Below are 26,943 nucleotides of genomic sequence, written 5' to 3'. Positions count from 1 at the left end.
AGTTCAACATTATATTTATGAGGGTGCAGACATGTACTGTCTATGTATTTAGATTTGTTCAATTTAACAATGTTTTTGATTCTCTGGTTAGGGAAAACATTATGTCACCCTAAACTCTTCTTTGGTATAAATATACACTATATTGCCAAAAGTATTCACTCACAACTGAGTCTGATTATGTGGATGGGTGAGCGAATACTTTTGGCAATATAGTGTACTTTCCTACCATTAACTGAGTAGAATGTTCGAACCTCAATGCTCAGCTCAGCAGATATTGTTCATTAGATCTTTAAATGTTGTTGGAAGATTTGACATATCTATTTTTTCATTTATTGCATTTGCTGATCCTTTTTGAGGTGACTTATTAGTTGGTGTGGGGAAAGAGTTCACAAGATTATTTCAGGGCCACTGTAATACTCCATGCATCTAACAACTAAAGTCACTGAAATCCATTTGAATGTGGCAAATCTAGTTGAGTTGAGTAAGGCATGATCTTATCCTGTTACCTGGGAAATGTTCCACTCTGTAATGCCTGAGAAAATGAATGGCTACTTGGGACTGTTAATTGCCCTTCTGTACAGCCATGTCCCTCCTGTCTATATAAGGCCTGCCAAGGTATCCATGAAATGAATTCATGTTTGAGAGGTGGCTCCATCTGAATTCAATAAAGCGGTGGTGCCCTTCTCAATAAACCATCACTAGACCTAACAGTTCTGGAAATTTTTACCCAGTTTCCATCCCTTCTTTCAAAACAGCAAGATTATTTTGACCTGCATTTCTTTTCTGCATCCCACCCTCACTGCAGTATGGCTTCAGCAAGTTGGACCATATATTTTTCCTTTGGCAAAGACAAATGCAAAATAGGACTTACTGTAAGTAGATCAGCCTCTTGTTCATTGCCATCTCATCATCTTCACCAATCATTACACTTACCAATTCTTTGGCTTCCCTTTTGTTCTTCACATATCCAAATAACACCTTTGTTATTTTGGGCATTCATTGCAAGCAGATGATCATTCTGAGCTTTAGCTTTCTTGACCACATCCTTGAATATTTAGACTAGACCCTATGCTTTTGTCATCCCATCCATCTGGAGTAGTATTCTCCTCTTCTCCCATTCCCACCCCCAAGGTTCAAACATCTCCAATTCTGGTATCTTTTCAATAAGCCTAGAAAACCTGGCTTTTTCTCCACATTCAGAATGAATAAGATGGTTTAGATATTTGTGGTATGTTTGTTTCCCCCTCCCCATATGGCATTTTATTTATTTATTCATGTAACATTGTTTTAAATTTGTACACATGGCCTAATTGCTGTGAACTAGGTACTCTTATACATGAAATAAAGATGCAAGCAAACAACAGACAAATATAGGTAGTTCTTGACTTACAGCCATTCACTTGTGACTGTCTGAAGTTAAAATGGCAGTGAAAAAAGTGACAGAAACATTTTTCATACAACTGTTGATAAGCCATGTGATCAAAATTTGGACACTTGGCAACTGGCTCATATTTACGACATTTGCAGTATCCCAGGGTCAAGTGATTACCTTTAAGTGAAGCTAATTCACTTATCAATCATATTACTAGCTTAACAACTACAGTTATTTACTTAACAATTGTGACAAGAAAGATCGTAAAATGGACCAAAACTCACTTAACAACTGTCTCACTCAGCAACAAAACTTTGGGCTCAAGTGTAGTCCTAAGTGAAAAACCACCTATACTGTTTTCTTCAACACATTGGTTTAGAACACTGGAAATTGCAGGTTAAACCAATTAACAGTGTCAGGTTCAGGAAGACTGATATAAAACCCTTCCTAGTATGTAAAATCTCTCTTTCTTGATTTGTATGAAAATGTATAAGCTAAAATATTTTCTAAAAAGAAATATTTCTTTTTAGGAAAGCTAAATATTTCTTGATAGCAAAGCTATCAAGATCTTTCCAATTGTTTTCTTAGGGTCAATTTTGTACAATGTACATACTCAGCTTTACTATATATTTTTTTTGAAGGGGGGGGGTAGGCATCTGGTGAAACTCAATCACTGCATAAGGGATTTTCCCTCCTAAAAATACAAAAGGTTTTTTTTCCAGGCCAACAATTATGCAGTAGCAATAATCCCAGAGAGCGTGCCAGATGACCGCTTGTTGCACTTATAATGACACGCCATCTGGTGTCTAGAACAAATGATGCCTGGCCATTTGCCAAAGAGGACTCCTCCCAGACGTTGAGTCAATCTATTCTGTTGTGGCAAGCTTTGGGGAGCTCTACTCTCCCACAACTGAATGCACTGCATTCACTTAGAAATGTCTGTTGAGGGTTATTTATAAGTAAAACCTACTCAATTCTAGATAGATTTTTCTGTTATGAATCAGACATAGATGAGACACTGGGGGACGGGAAATTTTGTGTTAATCTGTGTTAACTTCTGCATAATAGTTATCATTCCAAATAGTTCTGTGACATGGTTAACAATATATATAAGGGCCTAGAGATTCAATGAAGTAGTCTGTCTTCTACCAGTATAGCTTGCCACAAACATTTTCAAAATTCATTAAGATACAAAGTAGTGCATCTTACTATATATATTATTTTAAAAATAATAGCTGCATCCAGAAAAATTATATTGGAATCAGTCTGTTTTCTACATTATCATATTGCAAATGCCAAATATGTCCCTGCATGCAAAATATAGTTAAAGGCCAGTATGGCAGAGTTGTAATTAGAATGTTAGGCTAAGCTTGGTGAAACCTAGATTCCAATCTCCACTTAAAGTCAATGCATAGTGATTATTTTCCATTGCATCTTGAATCCCACATTGAGCTCCTCATAAGAAAAGCAATGGAATCATGTAGGAAAGGCAATTTACTTTTCTATACACATTAAGGAAAGGAACAGCCACCTCTCAGTTATTAACTTAAAGGAATTTGTATAACCATCCTACTTCTACAAACATTTAGAGTGCTTAAATCAGTGACAAGAACAAATTAGCAACAGATTCATTAGTAAAACCAGAGGTAGCAAAGAACCAAGGATCTCTATGGGGCAGGGGAGACATTTCTGTTGGAAAATATAAAATAATACTTTACCACAGCTACTACAAAACTTTGTCACTTCCATATATTTATGCTTCACATTTGCTGGATAATATTGCTTATACATAGCAGATGGCATTCTTTTAGTTTATATGACTCTTAGGAAAAGTCCTAGAATTATCCCACAAGATCCTCCAATACAGCAAATGTCTGCAAATAGTTTCAGGAACTGTGTTTCCAAGCAGCCTGCATATGGAAAGCTGGGGGTGGGAGGCTGCAATCAGTTCATTGTTGAAGAAGCAGCCATTTTGGTATTTATTTTTCAAATGGACAGTAAGTTGTTCCTTTGATTTCTTAATCTTTTTAAGGAATATTAATTTTTATTAAGCTAAAAGAGACTCTCTTTAGCCACAACCCGTTAAAAGGATGAAGAGGGAGTTAAGAAGATGGAGGAGCAAATTATTAGAGATCTACCAGTATTTGAAAAATCTTTAAATAAAATCCATCAGTTCATAAATCAATTATGCTCCAAGAATGTTAAAAAACAAAATTTTAAAAAGGAAGTATAGAAGGAAAAATATTCTATGACGGTAATTTGAAGGAAGTATCTAAATTTAGTGAGTTAATTGGAGTTAGTTGGGATTTTATTGGTCTGAAAATCAACTTTAAAGTATATATGTTAAAAGGAAGTTTTAAAAAGATATAGTATAATGTTTTGATTTTAGAAATGTTTTTAAAGAAAATTTTGTTTTAAAATGGAAGAAAAAATATTTTTCCCTTTAAGGTTAAAGAATCTGAAAGATGACAGTGAATTTTGTTAATATAAATGATGATAATTTATAAAGTGCAAATTGAAATATATATTATTTCCACAGCAAGAAAGATAAAGTAGAAATTGGTAAATTGATTGTTTTATTCAGAGAGAAGAATATATTTAATTATGTTTTTTATTTGGACATCACTTCTGGATTTCTGCTTGTGATGGGAAAAAATGAAACTTTGACTTTGGTTTTGCCAATTAGATAGATTTGTTTTTAAAGAAATGGCTAGTTATATACTAATTTGTAAAAGTAAAAAGGTGAGGATGTAATGTTCTGCACTAAAAAAAGTCAGAAGTCAACACTTTTTTCTTTCTTCCCTTGTACCACATATTTTCTTTCCCCCGCTCTTTTTCCTTTACTTCCCTTCATTTCCTATTTTTATTTTTCTTCGTATTTTATACATTGATAAAACAATAAAAGTCATGGGTAAGGGTAATAATTTAGAGAAGGGAAATTATTGACTATGTGAGAAACAAATTCACACACTTCCTTTAAATAAAATAAATATCCATTAAGAATGTACATAAATGTTTTATTTATGGTGTTAATGAATGTGGGACTGCATTTTATGCAAAATCTGTTTGGTGAAACCAAATCTGTAGTAAATTAACAATAACAATCCCCAAACAATATCCCCAAACAGCACTTCATCAATATTTTAATCTTATAATTAAAGCTAAAACTTTAAAACACACATATTAATAAATGCTGTTACTCCCTAACATGCATGCTTGGCTCTTGCAGATATATTCCTCTTAAACATAAAAATGCAAATGCGTCTAAAACTGAAAAAAGTACAAAAATGTCTAACACATCAATGGCTTAAAATGGGAAAGGGGGAAGTGTTGTGCTAAAAGTAACAAAAGAGCAATTAAATTGTCAACCAATACCAATTCATTTTTGTGCTACTAACCAGAGACCTATGTTAAGTCTTGACACCAGTGACTTTGGTACCATTAAAGAAACTCTACTTGTAAATGTACATACCTTGTGCAAAGCAGTATATATAGTTTAGATATAAAAAATAACATGGAATAAAATCCAAGAAACTGCAAGGCACTGTTAGTATGTGTACTGCAAGATTTGTATCATCTTCACTCCTTTTCTCATCCTACCACTATACCTTTCTTCTAACATCCATTCCAAAAGAAAGAAAAAGAAAAAACCCACTAGAGAATTCTTCAGAGTACTTCCAGAATTCAGGAAGCTATAGTCTGAGAGGAAAAAAATCCAAAAAGCATGTTTAGGGCAACACAAATGCACACACACACCCTTTGGACCTTGGCATATTGATTGCAATTGAGACACCCCATTTAAGTACAACTAAGAACCTACATATACCCAGCAGTAAAAGGATTCATACATGTGCAAACTACTTTATGAATTCTCACCTAAGCTGAAACAGCTTACTTAGGGTTAGACTAATATGTTGAGAAAATATCGGGCATGCTGGTACATAGTCATCTGGGTAATAGTCTCACTATGCAAATCATATTCACTGAGCTCCTTTGTATTTTAGGGAGGAAGTATTCTAAAAATCTTACTTAAAGATAGAACAAAATGAACAATACCAAAGAGTATTTCAAACTGCTTTCTCACATGTTGATGAAATCCATTTCTACCAAATTATTCTGAAAAATGCTAACATTTTTTTAAAAACTGGCCTATGAAAGATAGCTAGATGAATATTCTATATATAAATATTGGTTTAGAATAAATAAATAACTATGGTATAGGGGTCTCCAGCTATTTTTTAAGTATAGATTGTTTCACATACCACATACAATATGAAAATAAGGGGGGAAATTCCTTTTTTGAGTTCTTGGTGGTATGTGGTATCAAGTTTCTTTCTAATAATTGTGTTTCTCTCTGCACAGCAACAGTTGATATCAATATAACTTGAGAACATGCCATCATTCTATTTTGTCATTTTACATACAGTGCATTTGATGCTCGCTCTTTCCATCTCTCATAGCAGCAAGCAGATTCTGCTACTAGCTATAGCAGCACACCCAGAAATGGAGAGGAAGAGTGTCAGATATATAAATAGCTAAAAACTATAGTATACAGTATACAACTCTACAGTATAGAATTCTATTTATCTGTCAGTATTTAGGTTGACAGCACACCATTATGTTCTATAAGAAATTCACTAAAAAAAAAGCTACAAGAACAAAACCAAGACATTCCTTCAAATAGGACAAAAATAAGTGCAAGTGTCTAAAACAAGTAAATTGAAGCAACTCCCATAACCTATGAAGATTAAAATCACGAACAACTCTTAAATTAAAAAAAGACTATTTTGCTTTTTAAGCAGTTTTGTAACTATGTTATTAGAGCTCCTAAGAGCAGCTATAAATTATTTTAGAGGCAATTCCAAATTTCAGAACAAGCAGTCATGGACACTCCCCCTTTAGCTTTGTTTATGCCTAGGTATGGGGAAATGTTGAAGTGAGCTAAACTACTATAGAAATAGACCAACAGCATGTGCCACAACGATGGCAGCAATTCATCAAGCATGATCACAGAGACAGCTGTAGCAGTTACTCACCTATAAGTAAGTTAAGTTTAATTCTCCCCACATCAAAACAGACCCAAATGTAACAGGGCCCATGGCTGCTTGTGTCAAGAAAAGTAACTAAGTGAACCAGGTTTTTTTCCTCTCACATTTGTAACAAAATGCATTGGGATTCATGCCTTCATTAAAGCCACAAAAAGTCAAATTGTGTCTTATCACATTCTGTTTCTTCATAAAAGTTTGTCCCTTTAATGTTCAATTTATGGAGTATGTGAAATTAAAGTCAGACGGATTTTAAAATGACTATGTAAACTACATGATTGAAAAGGGAATAGTGCAATCTTTAAATAGATGAAATGCAAATTAATGTACTTCACAGATTGTAATATTGCTGTATTCCAATGCACCGAGTTAACTTTTTCTTTCTCTCATGTCAACTGGAGCTGTTTTATTACAAGCTCTGAAGACACTGTGTTTGTGTGTACATACACATATATACAAAGAGGCTGAAATTTTGCTTATTGTTTGTGACCACATACCATTTCAGGTGTTGGTATTTGCAGAGCAGCCCTATCAATTCAAACATCCTGTCACAGATATATTCCTCCATTACAATAGTTCAGTGAAAGTGCTCATCCTCTCTCCTTTCTTTTTTTCATTTTCACAATGAAGTCTATACTACCCTCAAAGAACAGAACAAGTCAAGAACAAGTTTTCTTTGAAGTCTGTTCTGGATTCATGTTTTTAAAATACCATTGTTCTATCAGCTAATTCATGTATTACAACTTGTTCCATTATCTTTATGTGAATTGCTATGTGTTTATGGACAAGGAGCAAAATATAGCATACTATGAATGACCAGCTGACTTGAAGCTCCTCTCCAAGTTTTTAGATTATTAACTTCTGCCATGAACATTCTACCAACTTTCCAAAATTGTTCTCATGCTGGCTTTTCTTCTTTCCTACTGCCTAATGGTAATTGTAGAATCAAGAGCCACCAGCAACTTGTTTATATATTCCCTAATATTTGCCTCAATATTTATGGAATAGCAATACTCTCTCATAAACTGAGAATAATCCATTAACGAAAGCATTCCTTCACTTCTTATCTTAATGGCTTAAAGAGAACTTTTTCCCCACTTTCATAGTGGCATTCAGCCAGGGTTGATCCATTTCTTTTGTCCTGATCTTCCTAAACCATACTTATTTTTTCTTACTGCCTTTGGTATATTTTGCAAAGATCCATCAAAATGAATGAAATCCCAAAGCCTTAAAAACCAAAGGATATAGGAGGCAGCATCAGATTTGTGTATCAAGTAACCTAGTAAAGACTAGCAGTAAAAAGCAAAGTGTAATGGTATATGGATGACAGGAATGCAAAAGGGGAATACAATTCATCTTCAAATGAACCAGACAGAACTGAACTGATATATTACTTAGGGCTGAGGCTCCACTAAAGAAAGTAGGAGAGCAAAATGCATATCTATATAATTTCTGAACAGAGGGTGGTAAATTAAAATTGCTCCTTTCTCTATTGCAGCCAAGAGCAAGTTTATATTGCTTTGCGAAACAGCAGGAAATATGTGGGCACTAGATGAAATTGCAGCCTCAAGCTTTAAAATGAAACTAAATTATACACAAACTGTATCACAATTTACAAAAGCTATTCTTCTCCCACATGCTGTACAATACATTCAACAAAGGTCTCAGTTTGAGATTAATGAATACTGACGCTTTATCCTATTAAAAATTAAATTCATCTCTGTGTCTTCTCGTACTAGAAGTACCATTCTCAAATAAATATCTACATATAACACTGTAGTTAATTCTGTGCAGCATACCTTGTACAAGTAGTGCAACTGACTATTTTTCCTTTAGCCCCTTTCTTCATATTCAAAATTGCTACATTAGCAAAAGCATTCTCAAAGAGTACTGTACATTTTTCTTTCATAGATTACCAAACACCACTAAGTCTAATCTATAGTAAAAGTTTCTTTAGAAGAAAATTAGATGTATATACTAAAGAATAATTTAGAAAACCGACTGGTAGAAAAAATATGCAGTCATTTCTTTTACCATTTAGTTTAGAGGTCTTTCAAAAGACCATTTAAAAATTGCTTTTAAAAAAGGATGGGGGAGATATTTGCATCCTTTTGTTATTTTTCAAAAAAGGGGTATTACCATCCCCTTAGAAGGCAGCATCAAAAAAGTACTGCAAACGTATTTTAGCTTAAAGTCTGTAATAAAAAGGGGGCGAGGGGGAAGGAAGATCGATATGTTCTTAAGACAAATCACAAGATGAGAGCCCTTGAAGTGCTGCCAGAAGCTGAATAGGTGCTCAGGTACCTTCTTGCTTGCTCAGTCATAATAAGTTGATCTTCTGTCTTCCCATAAACAACAGCTTCCCATTCACAATTCACCTGTTATACATAATCCAGTTAATAATTACATTCAGAATTAAATCAATTAAATGCCTTAAAGCCACCAAACATTAAAATAAAAAAGCAAGAAAGCAACATTTCTCGGTTTCACTTAATGATTTAAAAGACTGCTATCCTTTGCCTTAAAGCCACCAAACATTAAAATAAAAAAGCAAGAAAGCAACATTTCTCGGTTTCACTTAATGATTTAAAAGACTGCTATCCTTAAGTCCCATGCTATGAACTAGATATAGGAAAATAATATTGGTTTCCTGGCTAGCCTAAATAAACATGTATAAAATCATGTAAAGCACTTTGAACACCAGGATACTGAAGGTGTAACACTCATGCTTACAACTAGTTAACCCATCCCAATGAAGCTACATGGACATGTATGTTCAGGCATTGCAAGAGACCATTAAGGTCTGTCTTCCACAATTTATTCAATCTTCATTATCTAATTCAGAAATTGGAAAACAATGGAGGTATAGTATGCATTGTGTGTGTACAAAACTATGGAATTCATTAAATTAATTATGCAACCAACCGAACACTCAGCAACAGTGTTCTAAGTATGTGGTATGGACATTTTACTGCAACAGCAATTTTTAAGCATATTTCTCCTAATTTTAAGTCCTGAATCTTAAAGAGCAAGCATTTTACAAACATAGGATATTCTAATACCAGAACCCTTGATTTTTTATACATTAATAAATAATAAAAAATATTATAATCTATAAAATTACCTTTCAAAGACAAAATAAATAGAGTTAAATATTAAGACTTCTTAAATACTGACCTGAAGAGGTTTTTCTGCTTTAATATTATTTGAAGTGTATGTATTCAACTTTTTTTTCCATGCTATATTCAGTTTTGTTGAACTGGAATCTTGTTTCTCTGGAGTTGTGTTGTCTCTATTGTCATGTATTTCCAATAACGGTATCATTAGAAGTGATGTAGTATAGATATTCTCTGACTATATTGCAAAAAAAAAGTTTAATACAACCTGTATCTTGCTGGAGAATTATAAGTTTATATAGTTAAAGTAGCTTAAGAATACCATCCTGCAGGCTTGCATATTGAAATTCTGAGGCAAAGCTTTACAAGCATTCTTTAAAAACTAGTACAAAACATTAAAAATAGGCTTTCATTAATCAAGAGGCTTTCATTTAACTCCAAGAATTCAAACTTAAAACATATAAAATTCTCAGTGAAACAGAAACTGAGAGCTTCTGCACTTGTTCTATTCCATTGTATTCCCTTTCTTAGAGCAAAGCAGACTAGAATATAAATATATAACTAGCTACAGGTAGTACTTATTCAGCGACCACTCATTCAGCAACTATTCAAAACTGTGATGACACCGAACAAGGGGTCTTACAACTATTCCTAGTAGTTGCAGCTATTGCAACGTTCTCATAGTCAAGTGATTATCATTTGCAAACTTTATTGCCAGCTTCCAATAAGCAAATTCAATGGTGAAGGTTGCAAGAAGTTATAAATACTATCACATAACTACGGAATGCTGTGACTATGTAGGATTCATCCAATAATGGCAACTGGAACTGCTGTGACTGCCATTGTAAGTCAGTGCCATCACATGAAGTCATGCTTTATGATCGCATTGCTTAGCAATGTAGTTGCCAATCCCAATTTCCATTTTTAAGCAAGGACTACCAACATTACACTTGCTGAAATGAAAAAAGTTAGGCCACTGTTTATTCTTACAATTACTGATCATTATAGTTCTTAGTATCAGTTCTTTTAAATACTAAAATCATGTTTTCTTGCAGTAATTGCTGACAGGAAAAATATAATATGACGTATTTAAATTTCTGAAATTATGGTACCGACCTGCATATCTGAAACATCATCTTCTGCAAGAAAAGGGTCACCGAGTTCTTCTTTTTCCCAAGGATCGAGGACCAATGATTTCCTGACTTTCTTCACAGAAGTGTTCTATGATCAATATTTTACAGAAAAAGAAGCAATTAAAATTATTTCCATTGTTCCTGAAATTCTAGAGCTACATGCAGTATAATTTACCTCTAGTTTGCATTCTTTATGGGCAGAGTCTTCCTCTTCCTTGAAGAATATATCTGTTCCAGTTTCCTCTTTTAAAACCTCTCGAATATCTTCTTCCAAAAAGGCAAGAGGCTGTGACTGAAATTAAATGATTAAAATAATAGAAAATACAAAGTTCATCATTTTTAGTTACTGAAGTCCATTGTTATTAAGCTCATATTTTATATTTACACATTCAACTTTTAATATTAATATGAGATTAAATTCTCAAGAGCAAGCAGATTTTATGGTCTAAGTGGCCTCTTCCAACTCCATGATTCTAAGTATTACATTCCATTCTTCATTAAGTAGACAGAATTCTGAGCCATAACCAATATGTAAACTCTGAATTAAATTTTAAATGGTCTCGTTTCAGACTATTCATGTATTATTTCAAGGCAAAGATTTAGATAAGTGGAGAACCATTACATTGTAGGGGTTAAGGTATTGTACTGAGACCAGAAAAAACAAAGTTTTCATTTCCCCCTGACCATGGAATGCACTGGAAGACTTTGGGCTTTTATTATCTTTTAATCCAAATTACTTAAGTAGTTAAGGGACATAAAATGAGGGAACATCTCAATACAGGTAGTCCTCACTTAAACACAATTGGGACTGAGAACTCATTTACTAAGCAACATAATTGTTAGATGAAGTATTACATGATTGCAAAGACTTATGATCCCATTTCTGCTGCAACTGTTAAGGGAATCACCCACAGTTGAGCAAGACACTATGTGACTGCGACTTGAGATTTTACTGCCAGCTTCTCCACTGAAATTGTTCATTTTAGCTTAGCTGTGGAGTGTGTAAATAGCAATCAAATGCTTGTAGGATGCTGCATCGGTTGTAAATGTTCAAGGGTTGTAAAGCACATGAATCTCAATCATGTGACCATGGAGACACTTGTGATGGTGATAAGTGTGAGGACCAGTTCTAAAATTACTTTTTCAGTGCCATTGGTCACTAAACATGGAAGCTATTAAATGAGCTACCAATAGTAGTAGTAATAATAGCCACCATTTTTCAACCAAAGTTTTAGAGTATACCTTTAATGTTGTAATATGCTTAGACGCTTTCAAGTAAAATGGGCATCAAACAAATGTAACTAATTAATAGATGTAAAATACATAAAAGACAAAAAAATGTATTCAAAATATACATTGTTCAAACTGTCCTTGCTTGGACTGACTAGTCTGTTACAGCTTGAAATAGATACAAACAAAATATTACATGTTTGACCTTTTCCAAATGTAAATTATGTAGCATTGCTCAACCATCAATTTTTAATCCTAAAATTAGGTTAGTCACATTACATAACGGATATGAATCAACCATCAACTTTTAATCCTAAAATTAGGTTGGTCACATTACATAAGGGATATGAATCAAAATGGTACATACTACAATTTTCAGAGGACCATATTTCTTTTCTTGAGCAGCTAAAGCATTCTTAAATGGAGTTGGAGTTCTTGGTGTTGTGCCCAGTAGTGATCTTCTAACAGTAGGTGTCCTAAAACTATATAAAATCCCAAAGATGTATAAGCAGTTTTATATGATAATCAGAATAAATTGTTCTGAATAAAAAAAAGTTTTATTCAGAATCTGTTTTAACCTTTTACATTTTGCCAATCATTTTTAGTTCATTTAGATTTACTTCCCTTTTTCCCCCTTCATTTCAAAAAGCATATTTAATTCTTAATCCACATTACATTATGTACCTACCCAGCATTTTCCTTTTGATCTTTGGGTGTTACATCTTTATTATGTATGGGAGTTGTAATAAGAACTTTTTGGCTACAAATTGGAGTTGATGTAAATGGAGTATTTTCAAGATTAAATTGCTCATTTCCAGAACATGTATTGAAGAACTGTATATAAAGCAAGAATATAAATTATACAATTTAACTCCAGCTGTTTAATGTCTGCAATACCTATGAGCAGCTCTATAACAAGATAATTATTCCCCATTTTATATTACAATTAAATGTTGTTCCATAGCTAAATAGGCAGATGAAACCTTTGTAAGAAATACACATTAATATGATCTACTTGTCATGACATTATATACTTTAAGCAGGAGTCCCCAAAACTCAGCCCACTACTGGCCCTTGAGCTGTTTGGAACCAGACCACAGAAGCAGTGGGCAAGTATGCATACACATCCCCACTTGCACAAGCAGCAGGCAAGTACCCACACATTCCATGTGCGTGAGTGGCCCCGCTGCCCGCACAGAATCATCCTCTTTCCCCCCCACCATGGCCAGTCCTTAAAGCCAGAAAGGTTGGGAAATTCTGCTTTAAAGAGTTGCTTGTATAGCTGCATACAACATTTTCTCATAAAAACATTAATATTTATATAAAAGGATATAATTTTTCCCAAATATTATTCACAATCTTAGGACAATTTAATTTGTTTGTAGCAAAATTTTCAATTGTCTTCATAATCAATATGATTTTTTTTTCATTCTGTGTAGTATTTTGTCTTTACATTTTCACACTCTTGTTTAAAGCTATGTGTAAGGTAGGGTGAAAGAATCTACAATACACTTTATACACACCATCAACAATGCAGACAGCATTTCCGGATATTCAATATACTTTTAAAGTGCATTGTAATCAGAAGAGCTAAAAAGTTTTATTTTTTTAAAACTGCATTTCTATCTAACTGCTTCCTATGAACTAATAGCTAAATCATTTTCTAGTTAAGTGGTTTTCTTCATTATAAACTCTATGTCTGGTGTCCTCAGTTATTTGGATATCATTCTATAGTTCTTTTATTTTATTTTATATTATGTTTTTGCATTCTATGTTTTCCCTCTGATTTTATAAACTATTCCAAGAGCTGTAGCTAATTGTAAAAATAATGCAATATATATACTTATCCATCATGATATTCCCTTTCAGTATAAGCAACATTATGAACAGGACAGAAAGGAGCACAAAATAGTAAGTCAAAGAAATCAAAGATATAAGGTAATAAAAAGAAATACAGCTAAATCTAGTTTATGACCTCCATTTTCTATACCTTCTATCCTTGCAAAACACTTCTGGCTTATTACACTTATATTTTCTGTTCTTTAAACTTTTCCACTATGTTTTTTGAGGATATCATCTTCCATCCAAACCATAATTATTTGGTCTATTTGTTCCTCTCAATCCATTCATTTTTCCCTCCATACTTTTGCTTTGCATTTTGATAAATAATAAATAAACCTACAAAACATCATTAGTTGCAATCACTATATTTATTTACCTGAGAAGGGGAAAAAGGTAGTGTTTTCACAGGTGTTTGTTTTAGCATAGTATTGTTGCTACAGAGTCCGTCATTCTGTTCATAGGCTGATGATTGTCCAGTCCTGATTTTCTTCTTTTTGCGTAAAATTGTAGGAGTACTGAATTTGGCTACATTTGGGGATCTTGATTCTTCTTCATCACGTATTTTTTTGCCATCAAGTACAACACTTACATTAAACTGGCACTCCATTGCCCCATCATTATGCTGAATACGCATTAATTTTACTGGAGCTTGATTGACAGGTGAAGGAGCCGTATCAGAAAGGTCAAAGCTGGTGACATCACTCCATGCTACAGGATCCTCATATATCCATTAACAAAAGAGAAAAATATATATTCACAACATCTCTTAAAATAAGAGTTATTTACACCCCAATTGAACTGGGGATATCAATGATATTTATCATATTATTTATCATTTTAATATATATATATATATATATATATATATATATATATATATATATATATATATATATATATATATATATATATATATATATATATATATATATACAGATCTTAATGTTAGTTCTAACACGTACTTTTAATCCATTTTTTGTAATATTACAGATAGTACTTGCTTAACAATCATTCATTCAATGATCATTCAAAATTACGATAGCTCTGAATGAAGGAACCTATGACCCATAAAGTTCCTGGTGTTGCAGTGCCGCACAATCACATAATTGTTATCTGGAAACTTGGCAACCCATTCATACTTATGACTGATTGCCAAGCACTCTGTGAGCATGTGATCACCATTTGCAATCTTTCCTGCTGGCTTCCTCAGAAGATCAGTGGGAAAGCTAGCAGGAAAGATATTGCTGCCTTCCAAAAGGACACCCTCTGGTTTCTGGTTGAAAGGGTACATCCTGAAATCCAAGCAGAATTTTGGCATGAACCATTTGCAGCATGACGCATTTGCAGCCAGTGTCCAGAAACTAGAGGACTCCCTCTCATTTCTGGAGGCTGGCTGAAAAAGGTCCATTCCAAGCAGGATTTTGGCAATGTAGATTTACTATAGATGACCAGGTAGGAAGGGTCAAACTCATCATCAGTCATAAATCCCTGCATGCCCACAACAGATCTAAGTCCAGCCCACCTTGAACTTTTTTATTAACTCCCACTAATTCCCCTTGACCATTACTAGTTCAGATTCCTATAGAAAGAGCGCTTAAGCTTGCAATAGATCTTTATAGTCATTTAAACTGCCTGAATTTCCCGAGTTCTTGACATTTACAGCCTCAAAGATGCAGCATGATTAGGCAAGGAGAACAGGATGCCTTAGGAAGGTGAGGGAGAGGCCCAGTGAAGGCTGCATAACTCTTTCCCCATTCAAGGGCTGGAAATCCTGCTTGGATTTTGGCAGGGAGCATTTTCAGCTAAGCATAGAAACTCAAACGTGCCCTGCACTATGTCTCCCAGTCTTCCCCTCACCGAGGCAACCCATGCTCTTTATCGGAGACTCCATCTCCTTCAGACTCACAAAATTGCTTAACAACTGGAACTGGGAATGCCAAGATTGTAGTCGCTGACCAAGCAGTCACAATATCTTGCTTAATGACTGTTTCACTTGATGACCGAGATTCCCATCATGTTGTATTTATTAAAGGAGAACCTGTACTTTCTCAGATAATCCCAAGAATTCAGATGTTCACTATCATTGTATTATTTCTCTCAGAAAAATTAATAAACAGTTAATATCCGAGTTTTAGTGAACAGAATTATTACTAATAATAATCTTAATAAACTATTAAAATTTATATTTTTCTGATTTATTAGATTAATTTTATTATTAAGACTTACAGACTCAATGAGTTCTAGTGTCTCTGCAAATTCAGGTATGGTCTGTAGAGATGACAGCACTGCATTTGCTTCCACAGCCAAGTATTTGCTAGGTGAGGTTTGCTGATTTATTGAAGCTTGTGTATCATCTATATCATAAAAGTCATTTGTTTGCTCCCCAAGGCTATTTAAAGTATTTGCCATGTTATCTTCCATGATGAAGTTTCCAGACCAGTTAGAAAAGTTTCTGGCTTGCTAAGAACACAAAAAATGTTGCTGTTTTATTGAAAATTAAGCATGAAAGCTAATTCAAACTCACTATAGAAGACATATGAGTAATTATGCTCACTGGCAATTATGGCAGTTGTGGTATAAAAATGGGGCAGAAAATCAATATATTATTTTAATTAACCTATAATACATTTACCTGGAAGTAAGCCCCATTTAATAAGTGGCTTATTTCCAAAAGAAAAAAGAAAAGAAAAACTACAAAGGGTTATGCTGCTGATATAACCATGTGGCACATTCTTAAAAGTCACACTATTTTGTCAAAACTTGAGTACTTCCGCCAACTTATTAAGACATCTAACTCAGACATACATATTTGAATCATTTCATACTGACCATTCTCACAATGGCAGTTGTGTCTAATTTTAACCTGTCAACAATCTCTATTGTGGTCCAAGAAATCATACTGCTAAATTACAGTGGCAAATTATCAAAAACTAGAGGTGTTTCATTTCACTATTGTTAGGGTATATACTCCTATATTTCCTTTAAACCAAAAAAAATAAAAATTAATTATCAAAAGCACCAAACAGAAGTCTCCTAGGCAGGGCAACATCCATTCACATGACATCATGAAGTATTTAACCCCATCTGCTGTGCCCTTAAACTTGACTTTTTTGATGGCTGCTAGCCATCAAAATATTGCTTGCCCCAGCCTAGAGAATAAAAGCTGGTTTAATAATTTTGCCAAATGATAGAGTAGCATGCAATATATAATCTCTAGCCACAAATTATGCAGAGTAATCCTCATGCTTCTCTCTCTCTACACTTGTTTACCTTTTCATGAGCCATCAAAGATATAAAAAGCACAGAAAGTAGTATGTAATCCTTTGTTCTAAAAGTCATGAGAAAAATATAAGCAATATTTTATGCCATCCAAACTCTTTATCTGTTGAGAAGTGAAACATGATTTCTTCAACTATGCTTCAAATACCATTACAGTTTATTTGTTCATTAATTAATTTTAAAGATGTAGAAAGACTTAATTGCCAATCAGCTCTTACTGAGGACACTCTCTTTCTCCTGATTTCATTTTCAGCTGACATAAGTAGCAATTCAAGTTCTTTAATTTTTTTCTCTTTGTCAGGATCATCATCAAATGGCTGCCAAAATGGACATTGAGGGGAAAAAGAACACAAAAGGAAATAGAATTACATTTAGCACACATTAGTAGGAGATAAGCTCAGTGACAAAAATATTCCTCAAATTTTTAAATACATTATTCTTTAGCAAGATACTACTAAAAACCAATTTCTATCCAATCAAACTGATACATTAAGAAACAAAATAAGATGAAATTCTGGCTAGGCAAGTAACGGAAATTTCATACAGTAGACCAACATATTTGATAACTACTTTAAAAAAACCTTCCGGATTTATGCATATGGATTTCATCTGCTATCCAAGATCTAAAAATAATTCAGCTGCATTAACATATGATTTTTTAAATATCAAGGAAATGACCTTGATAGAAAAAGTATTTAAATTATTGGACACCATAATATGTCAATCCTTTCAAAATAACTGAAGTTGATTGTATTCCTGGTGATCAGGTCTCTATTAGGAATATTTTTTTTCATATAACAATTAAACAGAAATAATTTTGTGCTGTCATGATGTCAGAGAAAGAGTAAAAGGTGAAAATGGTGAATACCCAACAATTACCTGAATAAAGTGTGAAGGAGCTGCAACATCTAAACAGCTGCTTTCTGTTGAAACATATTGGTAACCTGGTATCTAACAAATCAATAGTTATTTACACAAATATAATCAATTATTTTTGCACAATTACTTTTACAGAATAACTTAAAACATTTAATTTTAGAAAAAAATAATTTGAATGTGTTTCAAAGAATTACGACTTCGAGACAAAATAAGAATATTAAGATGAATAAAATTGGAAACCAAATATTTTTAGGATCAAATATTTACAGTGAAAAAGTATTTTAAATTAAAAAATATATCAAAAATAAATCAATATGAAAAGGTTAAAACAATGCTGAAAATATTATTTTAATTTTAAATTCTTTCAAGTATCTCACCTAAATTATTTTAAATTATTTGCAGCATGATGCTCTCACACACATTCTCCTACAGTAAAAAATATGGCTATAAAAATTGGGAACCTACATGTGTCTGAACTGGTATATAAAATTGATTTTGGGCATGCAGATGATCAGTAGATACACAAGTTTTGTGAGGAAGTTTTGATAAACAAGGGCGCTCTGTTTTGATTCCATCTTGTAAATATCCTTCTTGTTCAACTTTTCTTCGCATAGTAGAGTTCCAATGATTTTTTATTGAGTTGTCAGTCCTAAACAAATAGGACATAATCCAAAGTCAAGTTCTCTTCAGTGTAAAAGAATGAATTCTTTTTGAATGAGACAACATTCAATGTTTAATGTTGCACTATGTCCATAAAGTAAACATTATATTTATTATGTATTGCATAGAACTGAAAATTAAGCCGCAAGAAATAAGTTACAAATATTAAAATGCAAAATTACTTTTCCAGAATTTCCGAAAATAAAATTTCAGTTTCAATGTTTTAAAAGATGTATTAAAATGTTATAATACTTTTATATTATCCCTTCTCAAACATGTGGAAGGATAAATCACAATAGTAATCTTCTAACAGAGATTCATACAAGTATGTTCCAGAAGCCAGGAGGGTTTCCTGAATTACACCCAAACCCTAACCTTCTCACTTTTTAAGTTGCCTTATGGCCTTTAGGCCTTTTTTAGTTGTTGAAGATGTCTTCTTCACTATTTCTTTCACTTATCAAAGGCTCTGATTTTGGGGCAAAAAAAGGAAATATATCTTGCTTCTCACATAGGAGATGGGGGGGGACTGGTCTGAAAATATCTGGTAAGTTTTTCAACATTCCTCTGTATTTGTCCTTTGAGCCTTTCAAGTCCTCTGTGTCCATGCTGCAGAATGGGGCAAGACTGCAAAGGATCACTGAAATGTGGGCTGATAAAAACTAGGAAGAAAGGACTTTGCTGGGAGAGAGCAGGGCAATACGGATAGTCAGTGAGAGTTCTTCTTTTTGGGATGAATTAAGATTTGAAGCACTGTTGCTGCCTTGGCAGTAATATTATAAAGCCCTGTCAGCACTTTCCTAGCATGGGAGTTCCTGAAGAAAATGGGCAAAAACTCTGTATTCCCAAATTGAAGGATTAATCCAGTTAATTGTGCTGGTTTTCTACCAGAATGAACAGTTAAAAGCACTAAGTGGGTTAATGGAAAATTTATTAGTATATTGTGCAAAAAAGGCCACATAATAGCATCATTTTAAATAAATACAATTTTAAAAAACTTACCTTCCAGGAAGCAGTTTTGCAATTTCAGCCCATCGGTTTCCTAAACGTTTATGAGCTTCATAGATTATTCTGTCTTCCTCTTCCGTCCATGAAGATTTCTTTACCTCTGGATTAAGATGATTGTGCCATCTCTCTCGACATTGTTTCCCTATCCTTCCTTTTAAGTGCTTTGCAATCAAAGACCAGCGTTTGGGACCATATTTCTGAACAAGTTCAATCACCTGAAATACAAATTGAATGGCACATTTTCTCCAGCATTGTTTTAAGAAAAAATAGCACCCATGTAGAAGAAGCAATGGATCTCATTCTATTTATTTAATAATTTAGCCACAAAATCATTCTGACTTCAAGTGGCTTACATTTAGGACACTGGTGCTAGGGGAAGTGTAAAAATACAATGGATGAGATTCCACATAATGCTAAGACAGAATTTAATATAGCATACTTTGTTTAAAAAGCCATAGCAGCTCACATTATTCCATAATAGGTTGACTTATCTAAGTACACACACATATACATCTCACATTATGATGTAGTATTATGTATAAACCAGACCGAATATCACATTTAGAAGCTAGCTGGTGGAGTGCAGTATAAAATAGAATATCTAAAGGGTAGGATGCAGAACAGTTTGAAATAATGTTACAAAGCTAAATTATAACATGGTCTTCCAAATATAAATTGGTGAAATGACATATTTAATGTAAGAAAATAGAGTATTATAAATGTTTCTATCCTTTACCTCTGGCATCTCAGGTATTTCGTCAAGGTACTTACAAAGTCATAAAATTTGGCAGATAGCTGTAAGGAAGGAACATCTTCTCCATAGAGGCATTACTGCCCCAGGGCAAAACATTCCTCTTTTCCCAGGTGTCTAGGTAACTGCCCATACTATGCACATTAAGTAGCATTTGTGTCTTATATTATCTTATTTATGCAATTTCTAGTACTATGCAGTACTTCAGACTTATTTCCAAAAATATGCTTCAGGATAGGCAATGAACTACTCCTTGTTAAAGCCACTGCATCCTTTCTGGGAATCCACAGCATCTCTCCACAACTTCATACAATCCAGAGAAAAGACAGGGGTCAGTTGTAAAAATATACTACAATATGCTACCTTTATAACAGTGGAATTGGAATTAAACCCAAAATGTTCCATAGCCTTACTATTTATTGAACTTTACTGTTTTGCTTTTAACTTGTAACTTTGCAACCCACTTAAGGAAAATTTTAAATGTTGGTTTTGTCTTTTATTAATATTTATTTCAAATTATATTATATTATATTTATTATTATAAATTTATGAATAATGAAAAGGGTTAAAATATGAAAAAACAAATTATAGAAAATAAAATTAATTTGGGAAATCTTTATTTATATATATTTGATTTGGTATATATGTTAACATTTCTTTCCCTAAGGAACAATATTAACAATTCTGCGAGTGAAGGTGTTAAACAATATTTAAATTTTTGAACAATTATATGCAATAACTGCCGTATATAATGGAGCATAGGAATAAAAGAATAATAGCTCAGGGTTGAAATGAGGGGTCCTTGGTGCTCTGAGCTTGGTTGCTTTCTTGCAGACGTTTCGTTACTGATGATGTTACCTAGTTTAGATCACCAAGTATCCTCGGAGCATAGGAATGTTAGGACGTTTTGGGTAAAGATATTAAATAGGAATGTATTCTAATTAAAGGCCAAGCACAGCTCCTAAGCTTAAAAAAAAGATGAATCTCTATTTTAAGCAGCAAAGAATATGGATGCAAACATTTATAATGTTCTTATTTATATCCTACTTTGTATTGGACTACATATGGCAAAAGAGGACAATAGATACCTGAATAACAGTACTGTCCTTCCTGAAACAAAATTAGTACTTAGGAGCAATATAAATATAAATCCGATACCCTCTGATCTTCTTCCTTAGTCCAGGGGCCTTTAATAAGTTCTGGATTTAGGACCTTCTGCCATCGATGCTGACACTGAAAATCAGAACGATTCTGCAAAAAAATGAAAAATAATTATTCTCTGTGTAGCTTTTCATCCTGATTGAAGATGTTATAGGATTCTAATATTTGTTATAATATAATTTTTATTTGATTTATTTTATTTGATTATATTTGTTATTTCTGATATTTGTTAATATTCTAATATCTGTTATAAAACTAGATATTCTAACAGATATATAGAGAGAGTTCTTTTTTCTCTTATTGTTTATTCAGACAATGATGCTGAAATTTCTGAACAGTTGAACACTAAATTTAAAAAAAACTAAATCATTTTCCACTTACTTGTAAATGACTAGAAATAAATGTCCAGTCACTTGTACCATGCTGTTCTACTAGTTTTTTAAGTTTTTCATCCTGTAATAAATTATAAAATTTTTCATGAATAATTTTTCAATGCTAAACACAAGTCTGTATGGAAGATAAGCCATGTTACAGTTGAGCTCACCTCATCACGGGTCCATTTTACTCTGTTACATATCTTTTTTGCCCCTTTTTGTTGTGGTACTTCATAGTCATGATCTGCATAATGAAGTTCATCATCATCTTCCTCACTGCAAAGTGCAAACTATTATTAAGTTAACATTGACAGTAAATTTATGCCCATGTCTCACATGCTTTAAAGACTTATAGTCAACATTTTAAACTAAAAGGTACTGCAAACTTTAGGCATTTGTTCATATACCATTACTGACTGAACAGCTAAAGTCTAAGTAAAACTTTAAGAAGCAACCAAATCAAATCCTTTAAATATTAATTAAATATTTATTTAAATAAATTTACACTATTAAAATACACAGGATCATAGTAGGCATAATGTGAATGATGTATAGGAATACTATGTTTACATGTCTCTACATTTTTAAACAGAAAGCAACCTGGGAAGAATGTCATAATTGGACTATTTCTTAGTTATCTTTTACTTTTACATTGTTTTGTTTTTGAGGGCATGCCCAAATTACATCCTCTCCTATTTCACATACTTGATTTATGTCAAGATCAAATTTTAGTGCTTTCAGGAATAAGAATAGATAATTTAAGCATACCCTGAAAGATGACTTTACTTCCAACAATAACAGTTTTCCCAGTGTGCTTGACACCAATTGAAAGCAAATTTATCTGATACAATGTATTATATTTATTACACAAACAATTCTCATACTAGCATAATCAAACATAATTTAGATTTGTGATGAAATTCATTTATGAACTAGTGTCATAAATCTTATTTTGAGAATATCGACTATACAATCAATCAATCAGAATAGAGCTGGAAGGGATCTTGTAGGTCATCTAATCTTCATGACTATACATGAGTGTTTGATGGAAACTAATCAAGGTGAGAACCAATCTCGAACTAAGAATAAATTTTCTAAAGTGAGAACAATTAATCAGTGGAATGAGTTGCCTCCAAAAGTTGTGGGTGCTCCAATACTATAGATTTTTAAGAACAGATAATCATTTATCTGAAATAGTATAGGTTTTCCTGCTGGAACAGAGGGTTGGAGTAGAAGATCTGCATGGTCCCTTCCAACTCTATTATTCTGCTTCTGTTATTATAAATTGTAAAGAGAGGGCAATATTGATGCACAAGAAAAAGCTGTGTTGCTATTATTTGTGAAAAGGAAAACTGAAGTAGGTTCTCATTAGTGTATTTACATAATGCCATAATTAAGTTTTTGACCACTGAAGATCAAAAATTTGTTCCTCCAATTAAAATTCATTCTTTCCATATACCTTTATAGTGATGGTTATGATATGAGCAATGTGTACTGCTGAGCCGTCAAATTTTAAATATAGTATCCCCAACAAGAACCGATTTGTTCAATTAAGAATGAAATGCATAATGAAATGCAGAACAAAGAACAAATTTCACATGAGAAAATTTCATGAATTGAGTAAGGATAACTGGCAGATCACTCAAGGGAAAAATTTTGTTAAGAACATTTGGGTCACATTATTTATACTCTTCAAAATTGGAAGAGTTCTCAAAGAAGGGTTCCTCACATGCTCTTGCAGAAAACTTCAAGAGTTGAAATTTTCCAATTATTATCATTGTCACATTACAAGAATTTCTTCACAGCATCATGATAGTAAAGAAAACATAGGCAGGCCGATTCTTATAGCCAAAAAAGAAGTATTAGTTCATGGGATATTATCACAAATCTTAACTCTGGAAAAAAGTTCAAAATTTGTGCTTTGGCAGAAAAACTTATTACAGTTTTGGGCATTGCAGAAGGTACTATTCCACTGGAATTCCTTGAACTAGGCAATATTTGAACAATATCAAATTAGAGTGTTACACTGCAATATTCAAAATTTTGAAATAATTATTAGAGTTTAGAAATTTAAGGAAATCTTGCTGCAACTTGATTACCCTAGATCTCAAAAGTCACGTCACCCAAGAGGCAATTTGGAAGCTGCATCCTATCATCTTAATCCATCCACCATAGTCCAGAGTTGGTGACATGCAACATTCAACTTTTTCCAAATTGAAAAAAAAATCTTTCAATTTGAGTTCTTAACTCAAATGAAGAAGTGGAAAGGACTGTCAGAAGACAAAGCATGGAGTTTTTTCATGATGGTTTAAGAAGCTTGCCCATAATTGGCAGAAGTGTATAGCAAATAGTGGTGATGATATGGAGAATACCAACAACTACCAAAAGTGCTCATTTCAAGAATTATTTTCCTATTTCATTTATTAAAATATCCTTATTTAAATTAACATTTACTTTTGTATATTTGTACAAATGCTTAGGCTAGTTTATACATGGCATTTTTCCTAGATCAAAATAATATATATAAAGAAAAAAAATTTCTACAAGGAAGTTACGATAATTCTATGCAAATATTTCATGTTAGGAAACAATAATTAAACAGCAGCTTTCATTTTCAGGACTATTAAAGAAAACAAGTAAGTTTTCACCTTTGTTTCCTTGAGAACAGTCTGCCATCTACTGGCTTCATAAAGAACTATACTAATATTTATCAAATTAGGTGTTTCATTTACAATTTTTTTCATAGTTTTCTTTGCAAATGGCTTAAGCAAGATATTAAGTATTATCATATAAACTAGAACAGACAAATTCATTTTTTCAGTCTTTGCTCAACTCTTTTACAACATTTCTTTGTGTCCAGGAAAAATCATAATAAAAAAATGTTTCTCAGTCATTAATATTTTCATTTTAAAACCATCTAAGAAAATATATTCGTAAGATCATAGTCTACAGGACTACTATATTATTTTTTCAGTTGATTCTCTCCCTTTCAGCCAGAGACAGCAGTCATGATTCTCCAAATGAGGTTGATTTACAATTCCAACTTTTTCAATCATCTTAGGTCAATTCTTGAATTAAATCCATTTCAATTCTTGATTTGGCAGTTCTCTAACTGCTTCTGATTGGCGCAATAGTGGTTTGGACATTATCATCTGTCATAACTAAACAAAGTTATATAAACTATAATTAAAGTGGAACAATTTCCCATATTATAATCTTCAAAAGCCCATCGCATTAGTTCTATATCTTCTATTTATTTGGAAATAAGTTCTGCCAATTTCATATGATTTACAAAATTGTACTCACAATTCATAGTTGACAAAAGAAAAACTTAATCGAGATAAAAGAGACAAATCATAATGTAGGCAGGAAGTTAAACTGAAAAATCTACCTAAGATACTGATTGGAACTGGACAAAATAATGAAATATCAATATTATATACTTTGGTTTCCACTTTAGGCTCAATTTAAAATCTTGGAATTAACCAATGCAATCCATATATTTATCTGTTTCATAAGAGGCTTCATGCCAAGTATCCTTGCTTGCTGAAGAATCATACATTGTTGCTTAATAGCCAGGTTTCAATAATTCAGTAAAATGCCTTCCCTTGCTTTATTGTCTTTTTATTACTAATAAACTTTTTGTACCTAGGATCGTTTACTTCTCTGTATATTTTTAGTGCTATGCTTTATCATTTTTACCACAGTTTTAGATTTATTTATTTATTTATTTACTTACTTACTTTCCTGTTTTTTCATTTATGTGTTTTTGTATGCTATCCTCTGAGAAATCGATTAAACAACAAGAAATTTATCCGGCAAATATGTCCATTGAAACTAATTACAATTATTAGCTATGTATTTTTCTAATAAAGGAGTAGAAAACCAAGAAAAGATTTCAATATTCAGACAAAACTGTTTGGTTTATGTACAGGTTTTGACTGAAGGCCAAATTTATTGCAATCCTTAAATATTATTTTTGCTTAGATGCTCCTATATTTAAATAATGTATAGGAGAAAATAATTCAGCAAGAACCATGACACAGGGGATACATTACACTCTTTCAGACTTTCCCTCTCACATACTTTTACTTATTGTACATACATAAAACAAGAGTGAAACAAGAAGCAAAAACGGATAGCAGGAATATTTTTCGGTACTTATACTTTTTCCCGCACAAATATGTGGTGAGGAAATAACCGAATGAAATAGGAGGACCATCTTTTCACCCTGTGTAAAATCAGCATAACAAAACCTGAAACCATCACTAGAAAGACCCAGGCCGAGGCATGTCAGAACGGGTCAGAGCTGCCAGGGCACGTGGAAGCGGCAGTAGAAAACCTTCCATGATCCGCGGACAAGAGAGGCGGCTTGGGTCAGACTCAGAAGCCTTCGCCTAGGAGGGTGACACGGCCTCTTCCGTGGCAGAAAGAGAGGGAAACGTAGAGCCAGGCATGGAGGATGCCAAAGGCGGCGAGCGGGAGAGTGTACGGGGCCACTCACCTGCGCGGCCTCTTCGCCATCCTTCGCGTGCACCATAAAGCAAGCAGAAAGGAACGGGGATGGCCCCGCCGACCAGGAGCGCTCGCTCAATCGAAGCCGCCGGGCGATGCCCGACAGGGGAGTCCGGGGAGGGGGAGCGCTGCTTTTTTTAGCCCCGCCCCCGCCCCATTCCCCGCACGGGGGGCATGGCCCCACACCCAGCCCAAAACGGCAGGGGAAAAGGATCGGGGACCAAGCGATCGGAGCCCTTGCCCGGCTGCCACTGCTCGGCCCTCCGCCTCGAACGCTTCCCAGAGGCGCCGCCGAGGAGCTCGCGGGGTTTTTGTTGTTGTTGTTTTTTTCCCTTTCCCTTTTTTCGACCCTGCCGCCGAATCTCGCGCCCAGCCTCTGACCGGAGCCACCGTTTGAATCTGCGCACGCGGACTGACACCCCATTGGCTGCTGCAGAAAGCACGCGACCAAACGGGGGAGCTTGGGCGAGGGAGGAAGGGGGGAACGGCCAGTAAGAGGAGAAAGGTGGCGGGATACTGGAGAGGTTGGCGAGGGAGGAGGAGCTACTGGGCGGGCTCAGGCTCAAGGGCTGCTGGGAAAG

At 33.8% G+C, this 26,943-nt stretch overlaps 1 protein-coding gene across 1 annotated transcript; it reads right to left on the bottom strand.

Annotated features, from left to right (window-relative positions):
• Positions 1-4,372: 4,372 nt before the first annotated feature.
• On the bottom strand, positions 4,373-26,517 carry MYBL1 (MYB proto-oncogene like 1). Its single transcript, XM_014055634.2, has 16 exons — positions 26,352-26,517; positions 22,018-22,123; positions 21,855-21,926; positions 21,471-21,563; positions 19,556-19,776; positions 18,362-18,545; positions 17,897-17,968; positions 17,236-17,334; positions 15,965-16,198; positions 14,115-14,456; positions 12,585-12,730; positions 12,264-12,378; positions 10,842-10,958; positions 10,650-10,754; positions 9,595-9,771; positions 4,373-8,795 (listed from the first exon to the last, which is right to left on the bottom strand). The coding sequence occupies exons 1-16, from the start codon at positions 26,369-26,371 to the stop codon at positions 8,667-8,669; spliced, it is 2,232 nt and encodes a 743-aa protein (XP_013911109.2). The 5' UTR covers positions 26,372-26,517; the 3' UTR covers positions 4,373-8,666.
• Between the last annotated feature and the right edge of the window lie 426 nt (positions 26,518-26,943).

This window comes from Thamnophis sirtalis, unplaced genomic scaffold (assembly GCF_051295495.1).
Source record: "Thamnophis sirtalis isolate CommonGarterSnake01/CBP01778 unplaced genomic scaffold, rThaSir2_p1.2 scaffold_2, whole genome shotgun sequence".
NCBI classification, from domain to species: Eukaryota; Metazoa; Chordata; class Lepidosauria; order Squamata; family Natricidae; genus Thamnophis; species Thamnophis sirtalis.
This window is presented reverse-complemented; position numbering and strand designations above follow the sequence as displayed.